Source organism: Penaeus monodon, chromosome 11, assembly GCF_015228065.2.
Source record: "Penaeus monodon isolate SGIC_2016 chromosome 11, NSTDA_Pmon_1, whole genome shotgun sequence".
NCBI lineage: Eukaryota > Metazoa > Arthropoda > Malacostraca > Decapoda > Penaeidae > Penaeus > Penaeus monodon.
In genome coordinates, this window is record NC_051396.1 from 24,165,559 (window position 1) to 24,188,699 (window position 23,141).

Sequence of the window (23,141 nt, forward strand, 5' to 3'; positions counted from 1 at the left end):
TTCTTGACTGATTATCCAAATCAAGTAAATTGTTACAGATTACCGAGATATGTTTATTCCAACAAACAAAATACATTACCAAATAGTGAAGTACAAGACCTTATTTATAACTCTTGACAGAATCACAATTTTCAAATGTTCTTCATTTATCCCTTTGTGCAATAAATAAATTTCCTTTATGACTAGCACCCTTAATCAATCCCATGCCCATTTTTATCGTTGGCGGGCATAGGAGGTGGGGGCTGAGGCCCAATGTTGAGGATCACCCCTACCTTGAATTTTAGCCCTCAACAGTGCTATGCTATTCCTCCCAGAAGACACCATAAGTCCTACAGCAATATTGTCAAGATTACCTTTTATATAAGTTACACTGGCTGTAAAGTTAGAAATGTTAGAAATGTTGGCATTTAGGCCATCCTGCTGAGCACTAGCAATGTCAGTCTGATGTCCTTTACATGCCCAACCTGGTTATGATGATTCAAATTGCTCTGCACAATCCTGCACATGTGCCAATTGTGGTGGTACCCATAATACATTTTATGGGAGCTGCCTTGTCCACAAGTTGAAGTCAAATGTAGCAGTTCTCATATTCAAACTTGGTTTCACTTTAAGTGAGGCCAGATTAGAAACACCCAGATGGTTTTTCTGATGTTACTATTCTAACACTGACCTGCACTCCTCTCCTCTCCCTTCTACCCAAGGTGTCTCAGCATCTTCACCAATGGTTAATGGTTAGAAGAAATAAATGTGCTGGATATCAAAGGTCATATAGCACTATGGTAAAGTATTTTGGCAAAAAGAGTGGAACGATCAGGATAAGATGTGTTAGATGTCAAAGGTTTTAGAATGCTATAAGGATAGAATGGTAGTGAAAAGGGTATAGAGGGGGAGTAAATGGAATACAGTATGGATTTGTGAAAGTTGATGGGCTTAAAGGTAGAGGGCAATCAGATTGAGCAGAGAGTATGTCTGAGGAAGGAAGAGTAACAATGTATGAGTAAAACTGCAAAAGAGGTATTATTAAATAATCAAAGGGTAATATGGTAAGGAATGATAGTTGTAGAAGTAGGATAAGAATCCAGAGGATGTGATAAGGATACAGGAAGGTGGTGAAGTATCAGGAAAAATGTCAGGAGGGGAGGGATTTGGACATTGTTGTGACATAAGGGAGTCCCAACCACATGAGCATCTAAGTGGGAGATGTAAGGATAATGGGGAAGGAAGAGGGAATGGTGATGCACATGGAGGATTGAGTGTTTTTTGGGTGAGTGGGGGGAAAAGGGACAGGGGGAAATTAAGGGGGAGTTGGTTGGATATCAGCAAATTTTTTGAATGTGGAGTGAATAGGAATAAAAGGATTAGAGGGTGGATGAGAAAGTGGAGCATTCTCTTGGGTCATGTTCATGAACATTTGGATGTCTTCAAGAGGGGAGGTGGGTGGGGAGGTCTGAGAAACAAAAGCTTTCTCATGTGGAGGAAGAAGAGGGAATAGATATCCAAGAAGCAGAGGGAGAGGTGGGTGTGGGAGAGGATGTGGTAGGAGAAAATGGAGTGGAACATTTAGATGGTCTGTTGTAACAGGTAGAGAGAGGAAGGTAGACACCAGGGTAGTAGTAGATATTGGAATATCTGGATTTAGCTTGGAAAAGGAGGTTGACTGTGGGAGAGGAAGTAGAGGTAGGATGGTTCAGGGTAGAGAGAAGAGATACTGGGGGAGATGCTGAGACTTCTTGAGAAGATGGGAGGGGAAGGGAGCAAAGTACATTTTTAGAATAGGTAGAGAGAAAAATCTTGTCGGCATGCTTCTTGTGTGGTGTGGCCTCACATAGAGTGAGGCTTAGTTTATGACTGAGCATGAATGAATGGTCATGATCAGGTTGGGCACACACAGGGCAGCAGGCTGTGGAGTGACAGTGTTTGGCTGGGTAGCCAAAATGCCAACATTTCAGACAATGACAGAGAAGAGGTCAATATGGGGGAAGTCATGTCTATGGTAGTTAATCTTGGCAATATTGGTATAGGACTTACATTGGCCTTTAGGAAAAACAGTGTAGCACTGAACTGCCACTGCATCGTAGTCGGCAAGGCATGTGAGCAAGTCATTTTCACTGTCTGAACAGTCCTTGTTGTAGACAGGACAATCAGTCAGGCGAGACGGAAACAGTTCTGGTACAAGTATTAACCCGTTATTGATGGGTCACGTGTAGACACGTCATAGAAAACGGGTCTCTCGGCAGGGCAAACTTGTACGCGCGGCAACGCGCCAGAGCAAGTGGAGCGGGACGTTCGGCTTAAAGCAGCGGACTCCCGCGCCCACTGTCGGGCCGTTGCCACATCTCACTAGATTTTAATTGATTTCAGTGAGTTCTTATGCCCGTCAATAAAAGGTTAAGGGAGGAGTGAAGTTGGGCAGGAATAGGTTTGCCAGTCTGGTCAGTCAGGGTAGCTGACAAGGCATGTTTTTGGAGACAATGTTGGAAGAAAAGGGTATTGTCAGAGTATGGGGCTGTAGGGGGAATTACAAAGAATTGATCCCATTTGGTTGGGGCAAAAGGGTACTCAAAAGGTTTGCAAAGGTGGATACTTGAAAAATGAGGGTGGGAGGAAGATGGGGTGGTATGGAGAGGTAGTACTGTTGGGAGGAGGAAATAAGGATGAGAGTAGTAATAAGGGTGGTGGGGGTAGACAATGAAAAGACTATGCAATAGAAGATGGAGTGGAGGATGTTGGGAGAGAGGAAGGGGTGTATTCTGGAAGTTGAGTAATGACACAGGTGGATGACTCAGCATGGATATATTTGACAGCAAATATCAAGGAGGGGGTATTAATATCGGAGGTCGGAGCAGTGGTCAAAGGAGAGGTAGGGGTGGGAAACCAACGAAATCAAATTTAGATGTTGATGAAAGGGCAAGCCTTATGGCCCCTAATAAGGGTAAAAAAATCTTTATTATTGGCCATGGTGAACCTGTAACAGTCTACAGGGGACTAAAGGTGATTAACCAAGGGAAAACTGTGCCCGTGGCTCCCAGAGGCTGTTCATGACTAACGCAAAGCCAGCCTTTCATCCTTTCAGGACAGCTCTCACACCTTAGAAAGTGGACAGAAAAATCAGATGACTAAGAGAAGGAGAAGTAAAGGGGGAGAAAAAAAGACCTTGCAAAATTAGTTGAGGTGAGGTCTGAGGTCCAAGATAGGGGTAATCACCTATATTGGGCCTCATGACAACAAGGGATTGGGGGGTGTCTCAACAAAAACTTCCTAGATATGACCCAAGCGAATGTCCCTCTCTCTCATCCACCCTCCTATCTCTCTACTCCCATTCCCTCTACATTCAAAGTAACTGCTGGCTTCAATTCTCATCATGTTCCCCCTATCCCTCTTCCTCCCACTTTCTCACAACACACTCAGTTCTCCCCTTCTCTATCTGCACCATCTCCACTTCTTTCCCCATTATCATTTATGCTCCCTTTTGTCACAAAAATGTCCTTCTCGGGATCCTTCCCCTCCTAATGTTTTTACAGATAATTTTCCCCCTTCCCCTGTTCCCTGGTCTCTTTCCTTCTACTTCTACCCTTATTACCCATTGATTGCTTCATAATAGCTTTTAAACACTGTTCCTCTTCCTTCCTCAGATACATATATATTCTCCATTTGAACTAACTGTTCTTTGCCCTTAACCTACTTTCTCCTTTGAGTAATCTCCACCTTACTCCATTTGCTACCCCTCTCCCCTTTTCACTACCATAATATCCTATAGCACTCTACAACCTTTGCCATCTAGCATATTTTGTCTTTATTTTTACCCATTTTGCCACAATACTTTGCCATACTGCTATATGACCTTTGTAGTTTAGTACATTTATTTGTTTCAACCATTAACCATAATAACTAGGACTGATGAGAGATATCTTCACAATGTTTAAACAAAATAAACAAAAATATGTTTCTTTACCATCCTTCCACAATGACTAATGTTTCTGACCCTTAAAAAAAAAAAAAAAAAAAAAAAAAAAAAAAAAAAAAAAAAAAAAAAAAAAAATATTGACAAATGAAAAAAAAAAAATTGACAAATGAGTTCAAATGAATCTGTATCACTAAATGACATTCATGAACAGATCTTGGCAAATCTAAAGCTGATTTTCCCATTTTGGGGGGGCCTTTGCAGTTATTTTATTTCACTACTTATTGCCTCCTTACTGAACACTGCTTTGATTAAGGCAAGTTGATGATATTCTGATTTTTCTTGTGAAGTGCATATTCCTCTGACTAGTTGTCAACCAGAGATTCCATTGAAATGCTTCAGATTTGTCTTTATATGAAATAATGGAAGGTATGTGCAGAGAAACTTGTAGAATATACTCCCTGGTTGTATTTGGAAGATACATCCCTGATGAAAATACTTAAGAATTTTTTTCAAACCTCAGAAGCCAAGTCTAATAAGAATGGAGTTAGGAAAAGCGTAATCCTATAAGAACTGAAAAACTGGAGAAAGATTGATAAAGACTACAATTTAGATTGGATCCACAGAAACCAAATGAGACTATTTGCCAAAGTCGACGGACAGAGGTTTACTCTGAAGCTCCACTACATGGGTCTTCACAAAAAAAAAAAAAAAAAAAAAAAAAACAAGCAGAACAAATTAGTTGTGGATGTGGTTGGGAAGCAAGAGATATGCACATTTCTACTGACCTACTAATTCTGAAACCATGCAAAATCAGTAAGGAGACACTGAATCAATATGACAACAGCAAAGAAGGCTTACAAATTAAATTCTGGAATGAGCAAAAGAGAATGGTTCTCTTACACCAGAAAACAAGAGAAAGTAAGGTAGTCCTAATGGTTAGCATGGGCTGGTAGCTCAAAAGTTTGTCCTGACCTTGTAGTTGGTTGTTTAACCCAATTGGGCTGGGTATCAGAAATCTCTCAGTGCCAAAATCTCTGGTGATTTCTGGCAACATCCAGACACTGGGCGCGGGAGTCCACTACATGCAGCGGAACTTCCCGCTTCACGTGTTCTGGCATGTCAATGCACATACAGCAGTAACTCGCAGACCAAGTACGTTCGTTATTTGTGTTTGTTATGACATGTAGATATGAACCATCAGTATGGGGTTAATTATGTTCAAATCTTAAAGAAGACCATATTGTTGATATACTAAGAACAAAACAAGAATATACTCAAAACTCAAGCAACTCAGACCTTTTATGATCTCTGCCATTTCTAGGACTATTCCAAATACAAAAAATATAGAATTCTTTGATAATGCAAATACATAGATGAATAATACTGTTTACTATATTGAAGGCAGCTTTTTTATGGTTTATAAAATGACAATACTGCATGCCATGTCCATAGACACAAGTGAGTTAACATTACCGCTGAAATGTCAGATGATGCAGTTTGCCTACAGGCATGTATCACAAGTATCAACACTCTACTCAGAAATCACGTTCCTAAAGTACCACTGGATGCTGTTAAGAGCCATTTGGTGAAAATGTGCATGGTGCCTTGTGAAGGTAATAATCATAACATTTAGAACTTTCACTATTCCCCTCCACAAAATTTGCATACTTTTGTGATTTTGTGCTTTTCCTTTTGGTTTTTGAAGTACCACCAAGGGACTGCAACCTCCTGGCACCAGTATTGCACAGTTGATTACTTTTTCCCCAATAAAACATTTACAGACTTCTCTGTCACAGTCACCTAATCCTCATCTGAAGAGCAAGGTCTCCTAGCAGGTTGAGCCTACACAGTCCTGCCATCTGGTAAAGACTTTTTTCCTGGTATCTTTTATGCCAGTGATTTAATTAAACTTTTTTTTTAAACAGTATTTCTGTAAAAGAACTTGTTTTATTTATCAACTATTCGACATTTAGTTTCCCAAAGCAAAATACTTGAGTATCCTGTTCATATGCTAATACATTAAAAGCAAAATACCAGATCTGAATCAGCACAATGGAGTGGCATAAAAATTTATACTTTTATTAGTTTTTTATTTAATATGCAGGATATGCACTTATGATTTCTTCAAATCATCATCTATATGAAGAATAGATATATCACCATGATAGATATATCAAGAGAAGATATATTGAACAGATTTCTGTATCTCCTATATCCAAGATAACACTTACAAAAATCCTGATATTATATATCAGACGTAAACATTCCAGTTTAGAGATCCAAGGGAAAAGAGAGAAGTTGTCACTGATTTTCATATCTTTGGAAAGTTTAATGGAAAAAAAGGTGGATCAACATTAAAATGAACTTGACGTAATGGCAAAATATTTCTTTATTCAAGAAGTTTGGTGTACTGCTCTTCAGACTGAGATTAGCCCATATCTATCGGAGCATGTTTGTAGCTGTCATAACAAACCGACTCGTCATGCTGGGTACAGCTATAGGTGTTGCGACACACTAGAACGTGTCGAGCGGAAAGTTACAATACATGTAGTGGATTTCAGGGCCAAATGACAGGACGGTTGCCAGAAGTCACCGGTGTCAGTGACACGGAGATTTCTGATACCATCATTGGGGGGTTAAATTCATATTTGTACAAGACTGAGGTTACAAACTCAATTCTTACGTGAAGTTAGATACCCATGTTCTGTTATGTCCAACTGGATAATAAAACAAAAGTTGTATACTCTTAACTGATTTCATATATTTCAATCTTATAAAAACAACAAGTCAGCAATGCAAGACAATTCAGTTTTAGAGTGTTGCTATAAATGTGACTTAAAATGTAGAAAGATTATAAAGTTTTGCATGAGCATCAAGTTTCCACATATATTCAGCACTTGAGCCTCATTAAGTAAAAAGATTAAAGAATAGTAAACCTCCTATAACCAAGGCTTTGGGCAAATGAGATAAGATCTGATCACCTTTCAAATGGACAACAATGACTACATGATTAAGAGGTATTACAGTATAAGAATACCTAAAGCATTTTCCTTCTATCCACAAGGTGATACCAAATCAATGGGGCAATTCATAATCCAAATCAAATCTAAAATAAAAAATCCTAATCATAGCTTCCTTTCATTCTACAGGGATATCATTCCTGAACATGCTACTACCTTTTAACTTCCTTCAAAAGCCCGTCTTTTACTGTAAAACTGACTTCTTATAAATGACTTGTTCACAACGCATATCACTTTCAAATCACAAGGAAACAACAGTGCACATAACCAAGTACATATTGCAGTTGTGAACTAAGGCTTTTGTTGCTTGTCTTTCCATTATATATAGTCTTTGATAAACAACTGATTCCTCTCTATATTCAGTTTGTGGCTTGCAATGGCCATTATATCAGGCTTTCTTATTTGTTTGTTTTTTATACAAATGTCTACCTCAGCATGAGGCAAATATAGTTGAAAACACTGGATAATTTCTTTTTAAATATTATACAGAGTTCACACTCACAGTAAACTTTTGTTTTTTCTATTTACCAGTCCTTATCAAGTTTCTAGTGATGTTTATACTTAACTGATATTCAGGATTTGACAAGGGTTTTCTGAAGAACATGGGCATCTGCAGGCTCAATTCTCTTGTAATAGTGCTGCTTTGTTTCCACCACTCCAAAGCCAAACTTCTTGTAGAAATCTAACGCTCCATCATTATTCACTTGAACATGCCTGTAAAAAACAGTAAATTAAATTCTCTGTGAACTAAGTATTTCACTAATATATATAAAAAAAAGCAAAAATTTTCCTCTCTCTAATCACTCCCTCGCTAACATGTTAACACATTCTTATACCGACACAACCCTCCACACACAATATATGTGCATGCATGTCCAGTGAAGGGCATCGATACACAAAATTGTCTAAGGCGATGGTAATTCATCAATAATTGATTCTGATACATTGATTCCTTATTGATAATTGGCATTTCCAATGCCAATACATGTATCACTGATACTTTATTGAGAGAGAGAGAGAATGAGAGAGAGAAAGAGAGAGAGCGAAAGAGAGAAAAAGAGAGAAAAAGAGAGAGAGAGAGAGAGAGAGAGAGAGAGAGAGAGAGAGAGAGAGAGACAGAGACAGAGAGAGAGAGAGAGAGAGAGAGAGAGAGAGAGAGAGAGAGAGAGAGAGAGAGAGAGAGAGAGAGAGAGAGAGAGAGAAGAGAGAGAAAGAGAGAGACAGAGAGACAAGAGAGAGAGACAGAGAGAAAGAGAGAGAGACAGAGAAAGAACGAGAGAAGAGAGAGAGAGAGAAGAGAGAGAGAGAGAGAGAAAACGGAAAGGAGAGAGACAGGAGAGAAAGGAGAGAGAGCAGAGAGAAAGGAGAGAGAAGAGAGAGAGAGAGGAGAGAGAGAAGAGAGAGAAGAGAGAGGAGACGAGAGAGAGAGAGAGAGAGAGAGAGGAGAGAGAGAGAGAGAGAGAGAGAGAGAGCAGTTAAAATGTAATAATAATATAAATTTTAAAAACTTACAGGAATATGGAGTGAAAATTGCCTTCTTTTTCAACATAATTTAAAACATGTTCCAGCATCTTTGTGCCAATGCCCAGGCGGCGGTAGGGGGCAAGGCAGCCAAGAGTCATGATGTAGAGTCGTCGCTGGCCGTCCAGTATGTCCACGCGGCAGCACACACCACCAACCACCATGTCATTGTAGTATGCTAGAATGTTTGCATTAACACAATGAATCACATTTTTATCCTGAGGTTATTACAAGAATGGAGAGATATGAAATGCTGCAAAGTTATAATGCATCTGCAGATTTCTAAATAGATTGACAAAGAAACTGAGAGGGAAACAGATGGAGAGGGGGGAGGGAGGGAGGGAGGGAAGGAGGGAGGGAGGGAGGGAAGGGAAGATGGGTGAAAGAAAAAGGGTAATAGTAATAAAACCTGTAACTACACAAGAAGTGTGTAAAACATAACAGAAACAGACCTCACATACAAATAATAAAAAAAAAATATTAATCCAATATCAACAGGTCAAGAATTCACTATCTGGCAATTCTTCCAGGAAACACAGACAGTCCTAGATGCTCAAATGTGTGGGAATGAGCCAGCACTCCCACCTCAAGAAGTTTCTGCCTTTTTCACTTCATGTTTATGTTTGAAGGTTTATTTTAGCCATATGTTATGTTCTATAAAGGACATTATTGACTTATATTATAGTCTATACTCCGTATTACTAGATTTGTGTGCTAGTTTACTGTATACAATCAGTGGCATGCAGCATCAGCAGCAGCAACAGCAGCAGGGAAAGGAAAAGGAGGTGGGGTGGGGGGCTTGAGGTTCCTTGTCCTTTGTGTCTATCTCCCTACTGTAGGAGCCCAATGACAAGCTCTAGCCTGAACTTTGCTAGGGCCATTTTGCCTCCTACTATGTGGCTTCTCCACATACTGAGTGTTTGAGTCACTTGACCTGACATTAGATCATATGATGTAATGTAACATGATGTTATAAGGCAGAGAAAATTTTAATTTATAAAATAACTTTGAAAACAGTTGAATATGAGGGTGTTCCACCTAGACAGACTTTGGCTTCACTGGCCTGAAGGCCCGAACGAAGGCTAGTACTGTACTCAACATGGTGCTGAAATGATCCACTATTACTATTTTAGTCTCGAGTCACTTTTGGTTTAATAAAGCAGAGAATCATTTGAGATATACATAAAGAGTAAAATGTGAAGCGATGTTGTATAATAATACCAAACATAAGAATAAATCACAAAGTCAGTCAGTCAGAGTTAGAGACATGCACAGACACAAACACACACATGGAGACACTCACTCACTCTCTAACATACACACATCCATCCATTCACCCATTCACTCACACACCCACCCACCCACATATACATACTGTTATGTACATAGGAGCTTGGTGGTCTTACCTAACTTTGCCAGTTCCCCAGCTTCTAGGACATCCTTGTAAAACTTGTCATTGTAACTCACTGGGAAAACCACCTGGTTCAGCAATTTCAGCTGCTTTATGTTGTGGGGCGTTACATCCCCCAGCTCTATGCGGCCCCTGGAAAGGAAAATCAGAGGCAGGAGACTTAAAACTTAGAATTTCTTAACTACTCTACTTCTTCCATGTCTAACTAACTTCTCAATCATTGATTCCATGTGTACTCTTTGTGAACCTTACAAGAACATTAGCTTCAATGAGACACTACTGCCAGTGAGGCAAAATTAGCCACATCCTCAATAAATGCACAACCATGTTTTATGTTAGATAAGAGTATAAGTATGAAAATGTGGAAACTGTAATAATTACAAGTAATTATGTAAAATATGTAAAAGATATATATGTAATAACATTTGTACTTTATAAGATAACCAGTTTAGATTACTATTCCATTCATCTTCCCATCAAATCATAATGATTTACAAATAGGTATGAATGAGAATTAATATCTTTATAGATTAAGGCATGTATCTGACCAGGTTTGATTATATCAACAGAAATACATATATTTCAGACAAGGTATAATCAAAACTGGTCATGATATTCATTCTCAGTTATAGCTTTATCTACATGTGTGCAATGAACACTTTTCATCATGATGATTTTTCTTTGTAAGTGCTGCTGCATTAGTATGTTTGCATGTGACATGTTAACCCAATCACCACAGATTTACGTACTGTCTCCTGTATTTTTTGTGAATTTGTTACATGCAGATGGGTTCACATGTGCTCAGCCAGCAAGGAGTCTATCAGTGGGCCCCAATGACCGATCCTGATTTCCCCATTCCTTGAATGGGCAGGAAAATGTGTTTTTCTTTCTAATACCATTTATATTCATACTGTTATAATTCTTATTGATATTATGATTATCAAAATGTTATTAAAATCTTGATAACATTAAAGACAATGAAATAATACAACAGAAACTTCCTAAAATCAAGGAAAAGGGTAAGCAGGTGAGATAGGTAAGGCTAATAACTGACTCCTTGGTGACAAAGTACTAGTAGAGCCATCTATGTGTAAAGAGAATAAATGAACTTATATCACAGTGGGCATGGCATGTATTCTTGCCATATGTGTCGATTGGATTAAATATAATTTTGATATATTCTCTTTATTTCATGGATTCATGCAACAAGAACTTCTTTATATTTTACTTTTTACTGTATTTAAAGGACAACGTAAATGGTAATGACTATGTTTCAGGTGAGTACTCTCAAATACCTCATATTGTCTAATATGACATCTCATACAGATGTAAAATCATCTGTCCCATTTGTTGATCCTTGAATGAACCTCTTTCCATAACAATAATTCTGTCTGTTCCTGTTAATATATGGAATAGCATTAGGAATGGATAAACTAATCTTTACACATCTTCCCATTCCCATTCTCTTCCCTTAACATAAACTATCAATTTAAACCCAAATTTTGTCTTTGGTCAAACATACCATTCTTCATTTTCTATTTCTTTGGTGTTTCTCCACTATTTAAAAACAACAACAGAAGTAGCAACAGCAGCAGCAACAACAGTGATGACCATGATGAAAACAATTATAATAAAATAATAATAATAATAATATTTATGCTACTACTACTACTATAACTACTGCAATTGTAACAATTATATAATAATAGAGAAATAAAATATAAGAGTAGAAGCTATCATAACTTTGAAAAATACCATAATAAAAGACAGTAATGAAATTAATAATAATATCAATAACAACAATAATAAAAAGAATATAACAATAATAATAAAACCAAAAGTACTAGTGCTACTATAATAATAGTAGTATCATCATTATCGTTAGTAGTAGTAGTGAGTAGTAGTGGTAGTAGTGAGAGTGGTAGTAGTGAGAGTAGTAGTAGTAGTAATAGTAGTAGCAAGGGTAATAGTAGTAAGACTAGCAGTAGCAAGACTAGTAGTAGCATGAGTTGTAATAGCAATAGTAGTAAGATTAGCAATAATAATAATAATAATAATTAATAATATTAATAATAATAATAATAATAATAATAATATTAATAATAATATTAATAATAATATTAATAATAATAATAATAATAATAATAATAATAATAATAATAATAATAATATTAATAATAATATTAATAATAATAACAACAACAACACCAACAACAACAAAAATTATAATAATATCAACAATAACTATATTAGCAATCATACTACTAATAATAATAACAATAATAATAATAATAAATATAATAACAATAATAACAATATATATAACAATAGCAATAGCAATAATAAATATAATAATAATAATAATAATAATAATAATAATAATAATAATAATAACAATAACAATAATAATAATAGCAATAACAATAATAATAATAGCAATAACAATAACAATAATAACAATAATGATAACAATAATAATAATGACAACAACAACAATAACATAAAAAAAAATTATCAGTAATAATAATAACTTCATAAACATTGCTCTTAGGAACACATACAGAAAAGTATAAATGTCAATGCATAACTTCACAAAAATGTAAATGAAGCTATACAAGATCATCTAATTTATCATGGTGGGAGAAGAGTATCAGAAGTTACCTTTTCTGAACACTATGATCCATTTGGGTGACAAGGATCTGTATACAGAGAGCAACCAATAAGATAATGAAATCCAATAGCATTCTCCACACAGCAAGAGCTGTTATTGGATTCTTCCTCAGAGTACTATTTGTAATCCTTGAGAATGAAGTCAAATACATCATAATATCCTTTACGGAGCAACAGTACCTCTGGACCTTTCTTCTCAACCTCAGAAAGGAAAGAGAATCATAGCAAAAGGCAAGAACTTACCTTTCCAAAGTTCCTAACATTAATGCAAACCACATCTCTGAGGCAGGAAACTTTGATAAAACTATGAAAACAACCAACACAAGCAGGTACAGAGATAAGATATTTAGTACAAAACTAAAAGCTACATACATGAGACTTTCATAGCTTCAAATATCAGGTGAATCCTCAGCTCCTGACTAATACATCTGTATGCAACTTTGATCCAAATCTAAACTTATATTATCACTTCTCATGATTTGTGATATCCATTTTCAATTATACCTTTTCTATTAATGGTAACATTAATATTATTACCACTAACAATAGCATTATAGAAACACTAGCAAACTGTTAGCAAATAAAAATCAAATGATATAGTTAAAAAGAAATAACACAACTGCAATTGAAGCACACTAAAAGAACCAATACATGATAGTAACATTAAAAATTACCATACCACTACTTGTGGTCACTCATGATGTTAGTAAAAGATTCACAAACACTAATTATTATGAATGGTATGCTTTAATAATATGAATAAAGAAAACAAAATCACTACATTACTATAAAAAAAAAAAAGTGAGTGAGTGAGTGTGTGTGAGTGTGAGCGTGCATGTGCGTGTGAGTGCGTATGTGTGAGTGCGTATGTGTGAGTGCGTATGTGTGAGTGCGTGTGTGTGAGTGTGTGTGTGTGTGTGTGTGTGTGTGTGTGTGTGTGTGTGTGTGTGTGTGTGTGTGTGTGTGTGTGTGTGTGTGTGTGTGTGTGTGTGTGTGTGTGAGAGAGAGAGAGAGAGAGAGAGAGAGAGAGAGAGAGAGAGAGAGAGAGAGAGAGAGAGAGAGAGAGAGAGAGAGAGAGAGTGAGAGAGTGAGAGAGTGAGTGAGTGAGTGAGTGAGTGAGTGAGTGAGTGAGTGAGTGAGTGAGTGAGTGAGTGAGTGAACGAATGAATGAATGAATGAGTGAATGAATGAGTGAGTGTGAAAGAGAAAGAGAAAGAAAGGGAGAGAGTGAGTGAGTGTGAAAGAGAAAGAGAAAGAGAAAGGGAGAGAGTGAGTGTGAAAGAGAGAGAGAGAGAGAGAGTGAGTGAGTGAGTGAGTGAGTGAGTGAGTGAGTGAGTGAGTGAGTGAGTGAGTGAGTGAGTGAGTGAGTGAGTGAGTGAGTGAGTGAGTGAGTGAGTGAGTGTGCATATGTGAAACACTGAACATAACAAAAAAAAAAAAACATTAATAGATTTAAGTAAAAAATAATAATGAGGAATTTAAAATGATGTTTATAATACAATAGTAAGCATTACCATAATAAAACCAGTTAACATATCACTGGTAAATATATTTTTTTTTATCTAAAAAGGAAAAAATGGCTCATTTACGGTGCCTCTTCAATGCATGTAGGTCATCTATACGACTCAAAATTACACTACCTAAATGACTGCATATTAACAAAACACCATATATGAAAAACTAAAGAAAAATGGAAGCAGAAAGTTAAAAAATCAAAATAAAAGGAAGAGGTAAACAAGATGATCCATAGAGAAAAAAAAAATAATGCAATAATAAGATTCTACCTTTCAGACTGTAAAGAATAAACTCAGTCCAACACATAACTGTCCAAAAGCTGTCACAAGGCAATGGGCAATGACCCTTGAATTGACACATACACATACATACACACTTACATGGTACACGCCAATTTGAAGAAAAAATTAAAGAAAGAAATAAGAAATAGGTCCTAGTAGAAAGGAGGATCCAAAGGAAATTTGAAGACAGAAAAAAAGAAACTAGGAAACACAGCCTTGAAACATGCACATTTCTCTCCCACTCTCCCATACAACATACCTGCAGCAGGAACTCAAGAGGTCATCTTGAGGAGGATGCAACTTTCCTTGTCTCTGGGGCCTGCAAGTTGTTACAGTTAGCTAAAGAGTGGAGCTTTGGGAGGACATAAAGTACTGCTCATCAAGATGAAGTATAAAATTATGCACAGTATTTAACATATTGCATATTTTTGTGTCATTTCTTTAAAATAAAATATAACCCCCTCTCTTTCTTTAAAAAATAAATAAATAAAACTCAATTCTGTATAACCTATTTGGGGACATAAAGTCTTTTCTATACTATGCCATAATGTTGTACCCACTTCTTAAAACTCTAATAAAGTATAACTTAAAAAAAAAAAAAAAAATGAAATCATGAAACTGTTAACTCCATGTAAATGTCTTAGGATTTGAATTCTGCACATCATATTTGAACCTATCACTTGTAAAAGTCAGGAAGTACCAACTGCCAATAGTTGACTTATTGATCTTGCTGTGGTCAGTACTCACACCCTTTCTACATATATGATTTCACTACATCTAAAACTTCTGGACCAACATTATACATTCTAGTGACAGAATGTATAAAAATGGTACAAAGTTCAGCAAGTTAGGCTAATTTCTTTTCAAGTTGTTTTTTAGATACATCAGAATACAATATGACCTTTCCTTCCTCCTACTTGTGATGTCCATATCCATCACTTAACCTGTTGGATTCTGATGATGGGGATGTTTCATCATGAAAAAAAGAATAAGCTGTATGAGTGTTCACATGGGCCAGGCCTACAAGTCCCACACCCTGGAGAGTCACCACTCAAATTAAGCCTAATGCCTGGATCTAAGTCTACATGTGAGCCACAAAGCACCCGGATCCAACAGGTTAATCATGAGGCAAATAACACAACAAACTTGTTAATCTAATCAGTCTGAAGAATAACTGCCCATGTGACCAAATGAGATACAATGATGATGGCAAAACATCAGCCCTAAAGAAAGAAAAAAAAAATGCATATAACTATAAGGATATATAACAGACTTTCCCATAAAGAGAAGAAAAAGATAAAGGTTTACGAATAGGACCACACCCGTCAGAGACAATGCCCCAACCTCCAGCCAACAGTCTTGTGGGATCCTGCCATTTTTTTTTTTTTTTTTTTTTTGGGGGGGGGGGGGGGGAATATAGAGGAGATCACTAATAAAAGGTAATAAAAAAAAAGTATAATACTGTTTAAAAAATGAAAAATCCAAGGCCAAAAATCGTAATTTAAATGATAAAGGAAGTGTAAAAATTAAAAACCTGAGCCAAGAATTGTGATGTGTATATAAAATAGATCACATATAAACTGTATTCATGTTAACAAACATAGAAAAGGTATGAATGAGAATGAATATCTTCACAATACAAGGGATGTATTGTATTGTGAAGATATTCATTCTTTCAAAAAAATGTCTACATATAGATCACATACATCATATGAGTGAACATTTAATAAATATGAATTTCTGTATTATTTCAAATAAATTAGAATACAGAAATACATTAATAGTACAGTGCATTTCCAAGAGATGTACAATGATATATTATTTTAGGTTACCACACAGCTAAGCTGGCTGGACATAATTACTACAGGCATGTGGGGACTTAGACTCCATGGAGTTATTCACCATGCCACAGTTTTTGTCACTTAACTTGAATTGGCTGGCTTCTGCAAATTAATTTTGATATCAATGAATGTAGTTTTTCATTGTCTACAGCACTAAGATCTTCAAATTTCTCCAAGGGAGTATGGTCCAATTGCATATCTCAACCAAAGAAAATACAGCATTTTTCTTGGTTGCAACTAATCCTGACTTAAAAGATGAAAAGCTAAACTTGAGTGAGAAAAAAAAGAAAAGGCAAAAAAATGGGGTAATGATAATAAGAAAATGAAAAACATAAAAATAACAAGAGCAAGTTTGGAAGAACTCCAGTCATCTTCATTAACCTCTAAATGAAGTGTCAAAAATACAAAATAATCTGTAACTTTCCACTTGCCTTCCATTGCTCTTCATTCATATTCACTTTCATATATAACAATGCCTCATAAAGACAGAGATAAAATCTCATTATTAATGCTACAGTAAACAGATATCCTTTTATCACTATATAAAAAAATATACAGCTCTTGAAATGAACATGAGATAATGCCAAAAATGGTCATGGTTTGAGAGACCAATAATGACATGCATGTGTAACGGGTTTTCAAACATTCATACTGAATGATACAGTAAGAGAGAATCTGAGAAGAATGCCAATGAGGTGGCTGCACTAGCAAGCACCTATCAAAAATTATTTTCAAAAAAATCATACACAAGTCTAATAATCACTTGCCATCTTCCTATAGATAATTTTACTTCAAACTGCACTAGACAGCGTAGAAAGATCACATACAGTGCATCCCATAAATATACTTTTGTAAGCAAAGCCAGAGAATGGAGATGCACAACAAACTACTATCACTGCAGTGGTAAAGCAAGACCTCTCGAACAGCTGCATAAGGGTGACAAGCCCATTCTTTGGTAGTTTAAATAGACCATCCAAGTTGGGTTGATGTTTGAGGAGCTCAATTTCATACAACAGAAACAGTTCATATGATGCTGTATTAATTACCCAACAGTGGAACGTCATAAGTTACCCTTTACATATGAATGAGAATGAGGAAAATGTAAAAAAAATAATAATAATAAAATAAAAAATTAAATCTGAACAAAAAATAAGTATCAAACCTAATTCAAGATAATCTAAGGAATAGCTTAAAGTCTCGGATGGTTTGGAATAAGAGGAGGTGGAGGGATAGCTCTCTGTGGCTGGAGACTGGGGAAGATACTCAACAGCACCAGGTTTAGTAGTTCACGCTCCATGTGTCCCATTCACACCAAACTCCTATAGGGAGTTGCTGGTTTTATTAGAAAATTACAGAAATCAGAAATTTTCATTAGATGTCTTCCTAGACCAGTAACCCCTTTTAGGTCATGGCTGAGCTGTCACTGCCAGGTTCAGAAAATGGAAAATTCCAGGGACATCACCACACTGAACAGGTTAAGCTGGTACTCAATTGAGGTGACTTACTTTCAAAGTATATTTGACAATATGCTCAGTTGTTATGGGTTAAGAGCAAGTCATTACATCTCTGTTCTTCATACATTCCATATCTATGATGTTCAGTACATTAACGGTAAGATTGATTTCAATCCTTCTACAAGCTGTCCATCCTAGACAGACTCCTCAGCCAATGAATAGTTGATGTATACTTTACTTGTACTCTGTTGCTTTACCCTCTCATATACCTTCCTCTTTTCCACCCCTTCAGACCTGATGATGAAATTCTGAAAAATTTCAAAACAGAGCACCTCACCTTTCAATAAACCTATTGAACATATCTCTCTTCTCATTCATTTATTTACACACTTTTTTACCTATTTCTTTCTATCCTTCCCTCTTTCATTTCTTCATCAGCTCTATTTCCTCTCTTTGTCTGCCTGGTGGCAGCTACAGGTATCTTAAACTTCAACAGCTGTTGGATTATCAAAATTTAATGGCTTGGAGTGATAGGATTCTCCTCTAACCTTGCTTTGCTACATGTCAGCCTCTACTAATACTTCTCTGTTCAAAAAATAAATTTCATTAAAAAAAAAAAAAAAAAAAAAAAAATCAGATCTGAGAAAATATCAATTAATTGCAGAATCAGGTGTAGCACCAGTACACAAGAGTGACCATGCATTGTTATGCAATTATAAAATAACTTAAAATGTTTTAATGGCAAAGAAGTAATTATAAATGTTTAAAGGCAGCGAGGTAATTGAAAATATTTAGAAGGTAGACTAGGTGTCCCTGTCTTGTGGAGGTATAGACTGAGCAACCATAAGCATCTCACGGACCAGGCTTTAGTTTGAGAACAGCAAGATGATAATGAGCCGTTACTCAACTAGTAAGAAAATTGAAATAGTCACTAGTTGCAATAATTCATTAAAATGCTATGGAATCTAATTTTGTTTCTAAGGCATAACTGAATACAGTGTCAGAGAAAGCAAAATTCCATGTATGTGGCTACAATGCCCAGAACCAATGGGTTACTGACACATCAGCTTAAACTATCTACTAGGAGTCACTAAATGCAAAGCTTGAGATAATGGTATCTCTGTAGCTTTTGATGTGATTGATCTAATGTTGCATATCCTTTGCCTGCAATTAGTTACTGGCAAAGCTAATAACAAAGAATCCAAGACATATATCAATGACTGGACTCCTTTAACTTGTAGCTGTAAGTAATTTATGTATTTGTTGAATGGTATTCCTCAAATATTCATCAAATAATACTAGTAGGTCTATTATATTCAGTAATTTTGCTGCAGCTTTCAGAGGAAAATTAATGTATGTCACCTAATGTAATACAGCTGATGAAATTACAAATGATAATTCCTCCACTGTTCAATGTACTGACAGGTCATGCCATACTACTGCAGCAACAGATACAGAGTGAGTGAGTGAGTGAGTGAATGTGTGAGAATGTGAGAGTGTGAGTGAGTGAGTGTGTGAATGTCTGAGAATGTGAGAGTGTGAGTGAGTGAGTGTGTGAATGCGTGAGAATGTGAGTGTGTATTTTTGTGTGTGCCTGTATTTTTGTGTGCATGCATTTGCTTATGTGTGTATGTACACACGCATGCTTACGTGTGTGTGTACGTGTGTGTACGTGTGTGTACGTGTGTGTGTGTGTGTGTGTACGTGTGTGTGTGTGTGTGTGTGTGTGTGTGTGTGTGTGTGTGTGTGTGTGTGTGTGTGTGTGTGTGTGTGTGTGTGTGTGTGTGTTTGTGTGTGTGCGCATTTCTGTACTTATTCATGCATGCGAACATGGATACATATGTACATGCAAGTATGTGTGTGCATTTGCTTGTATGTGTGTGGGCATAAAAGTGGGTGTGTTTATATGCAGGTGTAGGTATGCATAGGCTAGTGCAAATGCCTGTGCATGTGTGTGTGCCTGGGTGCTTGTGTATCTACTTTTGTATGCAGGGAGTAAATGCAGCCACCACTGCTGTCCACATATTATCTAATATTTACTTACTTCTTGCCTTTTTTCTCTATTATAATACAATTTTTGCTGATTTATCACTAGATGTTGTTAATCATGAGTAAAAAAATTCACTCTGTTTTTACAACTGCTAATATGATACTATCACATAATAACTAAAAAATAAAGTAATCTCGTTCACAAATCTAGGCACACGGATCATTGAACAGCACTTGGCGTATTAATAAATGTGCGCCTATATAGAGGATGGATTTTTGCTCTGCCACTGGTTAATGCCACCAAATTTTGAATTAAAGGCAACTGGGTTAAGAATGGAGTTCAAGGTATTCACGCAGAATTAACAGTATATAAAGAAAGGCCTCATAAGGTCCGCTTGCCTCTTGATCCTCAAAACAAAAACTATAAAGGTTTGGTGTATTTTCTCACTCACTCTTGCCAGTTTCGTGCATGTCTGTACTGCTGATGCCCAAAACCAAGATATATAAGAAATCATGTATACCTAATACCAATTCTTAACATTTAATACAGAAAAAAATTACAATTGTATCTGAATGCTGAATATTTATCACATTTTCCATTTTTGTTAACTTTCTCTATCTTCCATCAAGGATTCTAACCACAAAATTAATATATGAATCATGTAGTTCATAACACTGCATTGGACATTCCTGTACATATAAAAATTAAAATCAACTGATAAACAAAAGTCATCCCTCTAATTCCCGTTTTCTTTACGATCTACGATTACGATTATATATCATTAACTCCTAAAGCTATGATATTCAGTGAGTAAAGCCTATTTCCTCGGTCCTAATTAGACCAAGCCATTGAAAAGTTGCAATACTTAGCAGCTTTGAAGAATATTCTAAAACACTAAAGTAAAAAAAAAAAAAAACTAATGTTAACGAAGACATTGTCAACTTCCATTGAAGATGCTGGTCTTTTGAACTACAAGGGACTCAGAATAATCCCAAATCTACAAAATCTCTGTACTTCGCACTACTTTCACTAATATAATATAAATCAGAACCTTTGCAGCCACAAAACTGTCACGAGGAAGGCAAAAATACTCACGAAAAATTATGAAATTGCCAAGCACGAATCTATATCTAGCTTTTAAATGAATACCTCTTCCACTTTCACACATCAGTTCTCGAACCTCGCATCACACAGACAACACACTAATTTTTTTCCAGGCGTTAAAATAGGGCCATTACTTCCTCATATTGCAGCGTGGGCACAAGTCCAGGCCAGGCGACACGAAACCTCTTCAGAACACAACACAGGGCGCAGCCATGATGGGAGAGCTCGATTCATGACGTCACTTCCCTTGGAGACAGCCAATCAGAGAGCGGGATTTTGGCGTCCTTAGCAACGCGCATGGACGGCGCAACTCCCCTTTTTTTTATTAGTTTGTGTAATATAATTATTACTTATTGGTTATCTGAAATAGATGGGTAGTTTTTGCTCCCTACTTCGATTTCGACACTTTTTTTCTAAGGTATAACTGTACCAGCGTGTTCTTTGTTATAATCATCATCATGCAATTGAAAGCAAATACCGCAGCGCACTGTATTGGCAAAGGTCTAAATAATCATGTAGACCCTTGGTATTAGCATATTCAGAGATTTTCGAATAAATACTCACGTGCACATAATAAAGAGTACACATATATAAATCCTGAAATAAAGGAACAATTAAGTTGGTAATTTCGTTGCCGTGGCACATGCACCAGGAAGGTGTTGGAGCTTTTTTGTAAGTATTCCCACAAGACTTTGCAAAATTACGTCATGAAAGAAAATTAATCACTGAAACATGTTCTTACTAGTAGTGTGTCTGTTCTTAGTTCTAGAATTACTTGAATAAAAAGTTTGCACGCACTTTAGCAATTAGATATTGTAATTTTTTTGGCTTTTGAACCCAATTAACTATTTTTAAGAGGAGTTCGTGGGTATCAAAGTGAAACAAAAACTTCTTTGGCCGTTACTTTGGTATCGAAAGCTACGTATAAGTTCTTCTATAACATATATTTGGGGGACTGTAGATTAATAACGACTTAGCTTTGTATTCGAAGAGTATTAAAAACACACACACACACACACACACACACACACACACAGATATATATATATATATATATATATATATATATATATATATATATATATATATATATATATATATATAGTGTTTGTGCTTTATATGAATACACCCAGTCAACCAGCCAGGGGCGTCATTTCAGATTTTTCTTGAGGGGACAAGGCTGGCGAGCGAAGTGAGCACAATCAGTTTTTTTTAATGATATATTCTAGGAGCATTCTAAAGCTAAGACCAGAGCAATAAAGTTGAAAAATAGGGGGGGAAATCTTGTAGGCGTGGCCCGGGGAGGGGGGGGGCAGATTATGAGGGGGGAAATCAGATTGGGGGGGGGGGGGCGGAAATGACGCCCCTGCAACCAACGTTGGGTGTCTATAGCCGCTTTCACACCAAGGTGGCATATCGCACGTGGCAAGTGGCAAATGAGACGTGGCACAGTGGTTTTACACCAAGGTTACACATGGCGCGTGTCACTCGGTTCACAAGATGGCATCATCTGTTCTTGAAGTTGTAACACCTAATTAATCTTGTGACAGTTATCTATCTGTCACTTGGAGGGATAATGTGTATGACTTTGGGGCAGAATGTATGGCAGACTTGTTCCAGTACTCTGAAAATACTTGTAAGCAAAAATATTTTGATAATTCTACCACTGAGAGTATTTTATTGCACTGAGATGAAGTTGTATCATACAAACATTTGTATTTATACACAGTTTGTACAAATGCTTTATTGATTAGTTCACTGTCTGAAAGAGGCATAATTGTGCACGAGAGTAGGCACACATCGCAATGTCTCCTCTGCAAAACCGCGCGTGATTACCTTACTCAACCAGAGCCTCGCTCACGGGGCGAGGGAAGCCGTGTTGTCAAAAATGTTTGTCGGAATCTTTCTAGACACTTCAAAACTATGCTGTGTATGTCATACATCCAAACATTTTCCTTTAAAAATCACATGTTGCATGCCTTCAACAATTTTATATTAACTTGGCTAATAATATCTTTGGATGTAAAAGTTCTATTGAAATCTGACACCACTGTCTGAGGTGGCAGTTCGCACGCTAAAAAAACCGGGCAAGTCCAATCTTGGCGTGGCACGCAGGTCGCACGTGGCAAATGCGACGTGCCACGCCCATTCTGAGTGAAAAAATTCATGATTCCGTATGTTCGTTTTTAAGTGACGGGCCACGTGGCATGCCACGTGCGACTTCCCACCTTGGTGTAGAAGAGGCCCATGGGAGCAAGGGGGACTACTGGAAATACCTACTGGGAAAGACTGGAATCACACACAAAACACTTTTCAGAGTCAACCACGCAAAATTGGTTACTCGGGGCCATTTAACCCCTTACCCCATAATGGTCCGCCGCTACATAACCGATAATGAAAGTTTTTATTATTATTATTATTAATATTATT

General features: G+C 36.7%; 1 protein-coding gene across 3 annotated transcripts; it reads right to left on the reverse strand.

The window, feature by feature from the left end:
- Positions 1-6,640: 6,640 nt before the first annotated feature.
- Positions 6,641-20,979, reverse strand: LOC119578841 (probable N-acetyltransferase san). 3 transcript variants are annotated; one of them, XM_037926485.1, is made up of 5 exons: positions 20,846-20,979; positions 14,582-14,641; positions 9,852-9,988; positions 8,437-8,623; positions 6,641-7,638 (listed from the first exon to the last, which is right to left on the reverse strand). In XM_037926485.1, exons 1-5 carry the CDS (start codon positions 20,851-20,853, stop codon positions 7,497-7,499), a joined length of 534 nt encoding a protein of 177 aa, XP_037782413.1. In that variant the 5' UTR covers positions 20,854-20,979; the 3' UTR covers positions 6,641-7,496. The 3 variants fall into 3 exon arrangements, with proteins under 3 accessions (XP_037782413.1, XP_037782415.1, XP_037782414.1); XM_037926487.1 differs by lacking the exon at positions 20,846-20,979 and adding an exon at positions 20,703-20,721; XM_037926486.1 differs by lacking the exon at positions 14,582-14,641.
- Positions 20,980-23,141: the final 2,162 nt, after the last annotated feature.

Bases quoted from the DNA above. Each gene is read 5' to 3' on its own strand.
- LOC119578841 (XM_037926485.1), bottom strand. The intron at 9,989-14,581 runs GTATGTTGTATG...TTTCCTTTCCAG, and splicing joins CTCTTGAGTTCCTGCTGCAG to GGGCCGCATAGAGCTGGGGG. The intron at 8,624-9,851 runs GTAAGACCACCA...CAAACATTCTAG, and splicing joins TGGGGAACTGGCAAAGTTAG to CATACTACAATGACATGGTG.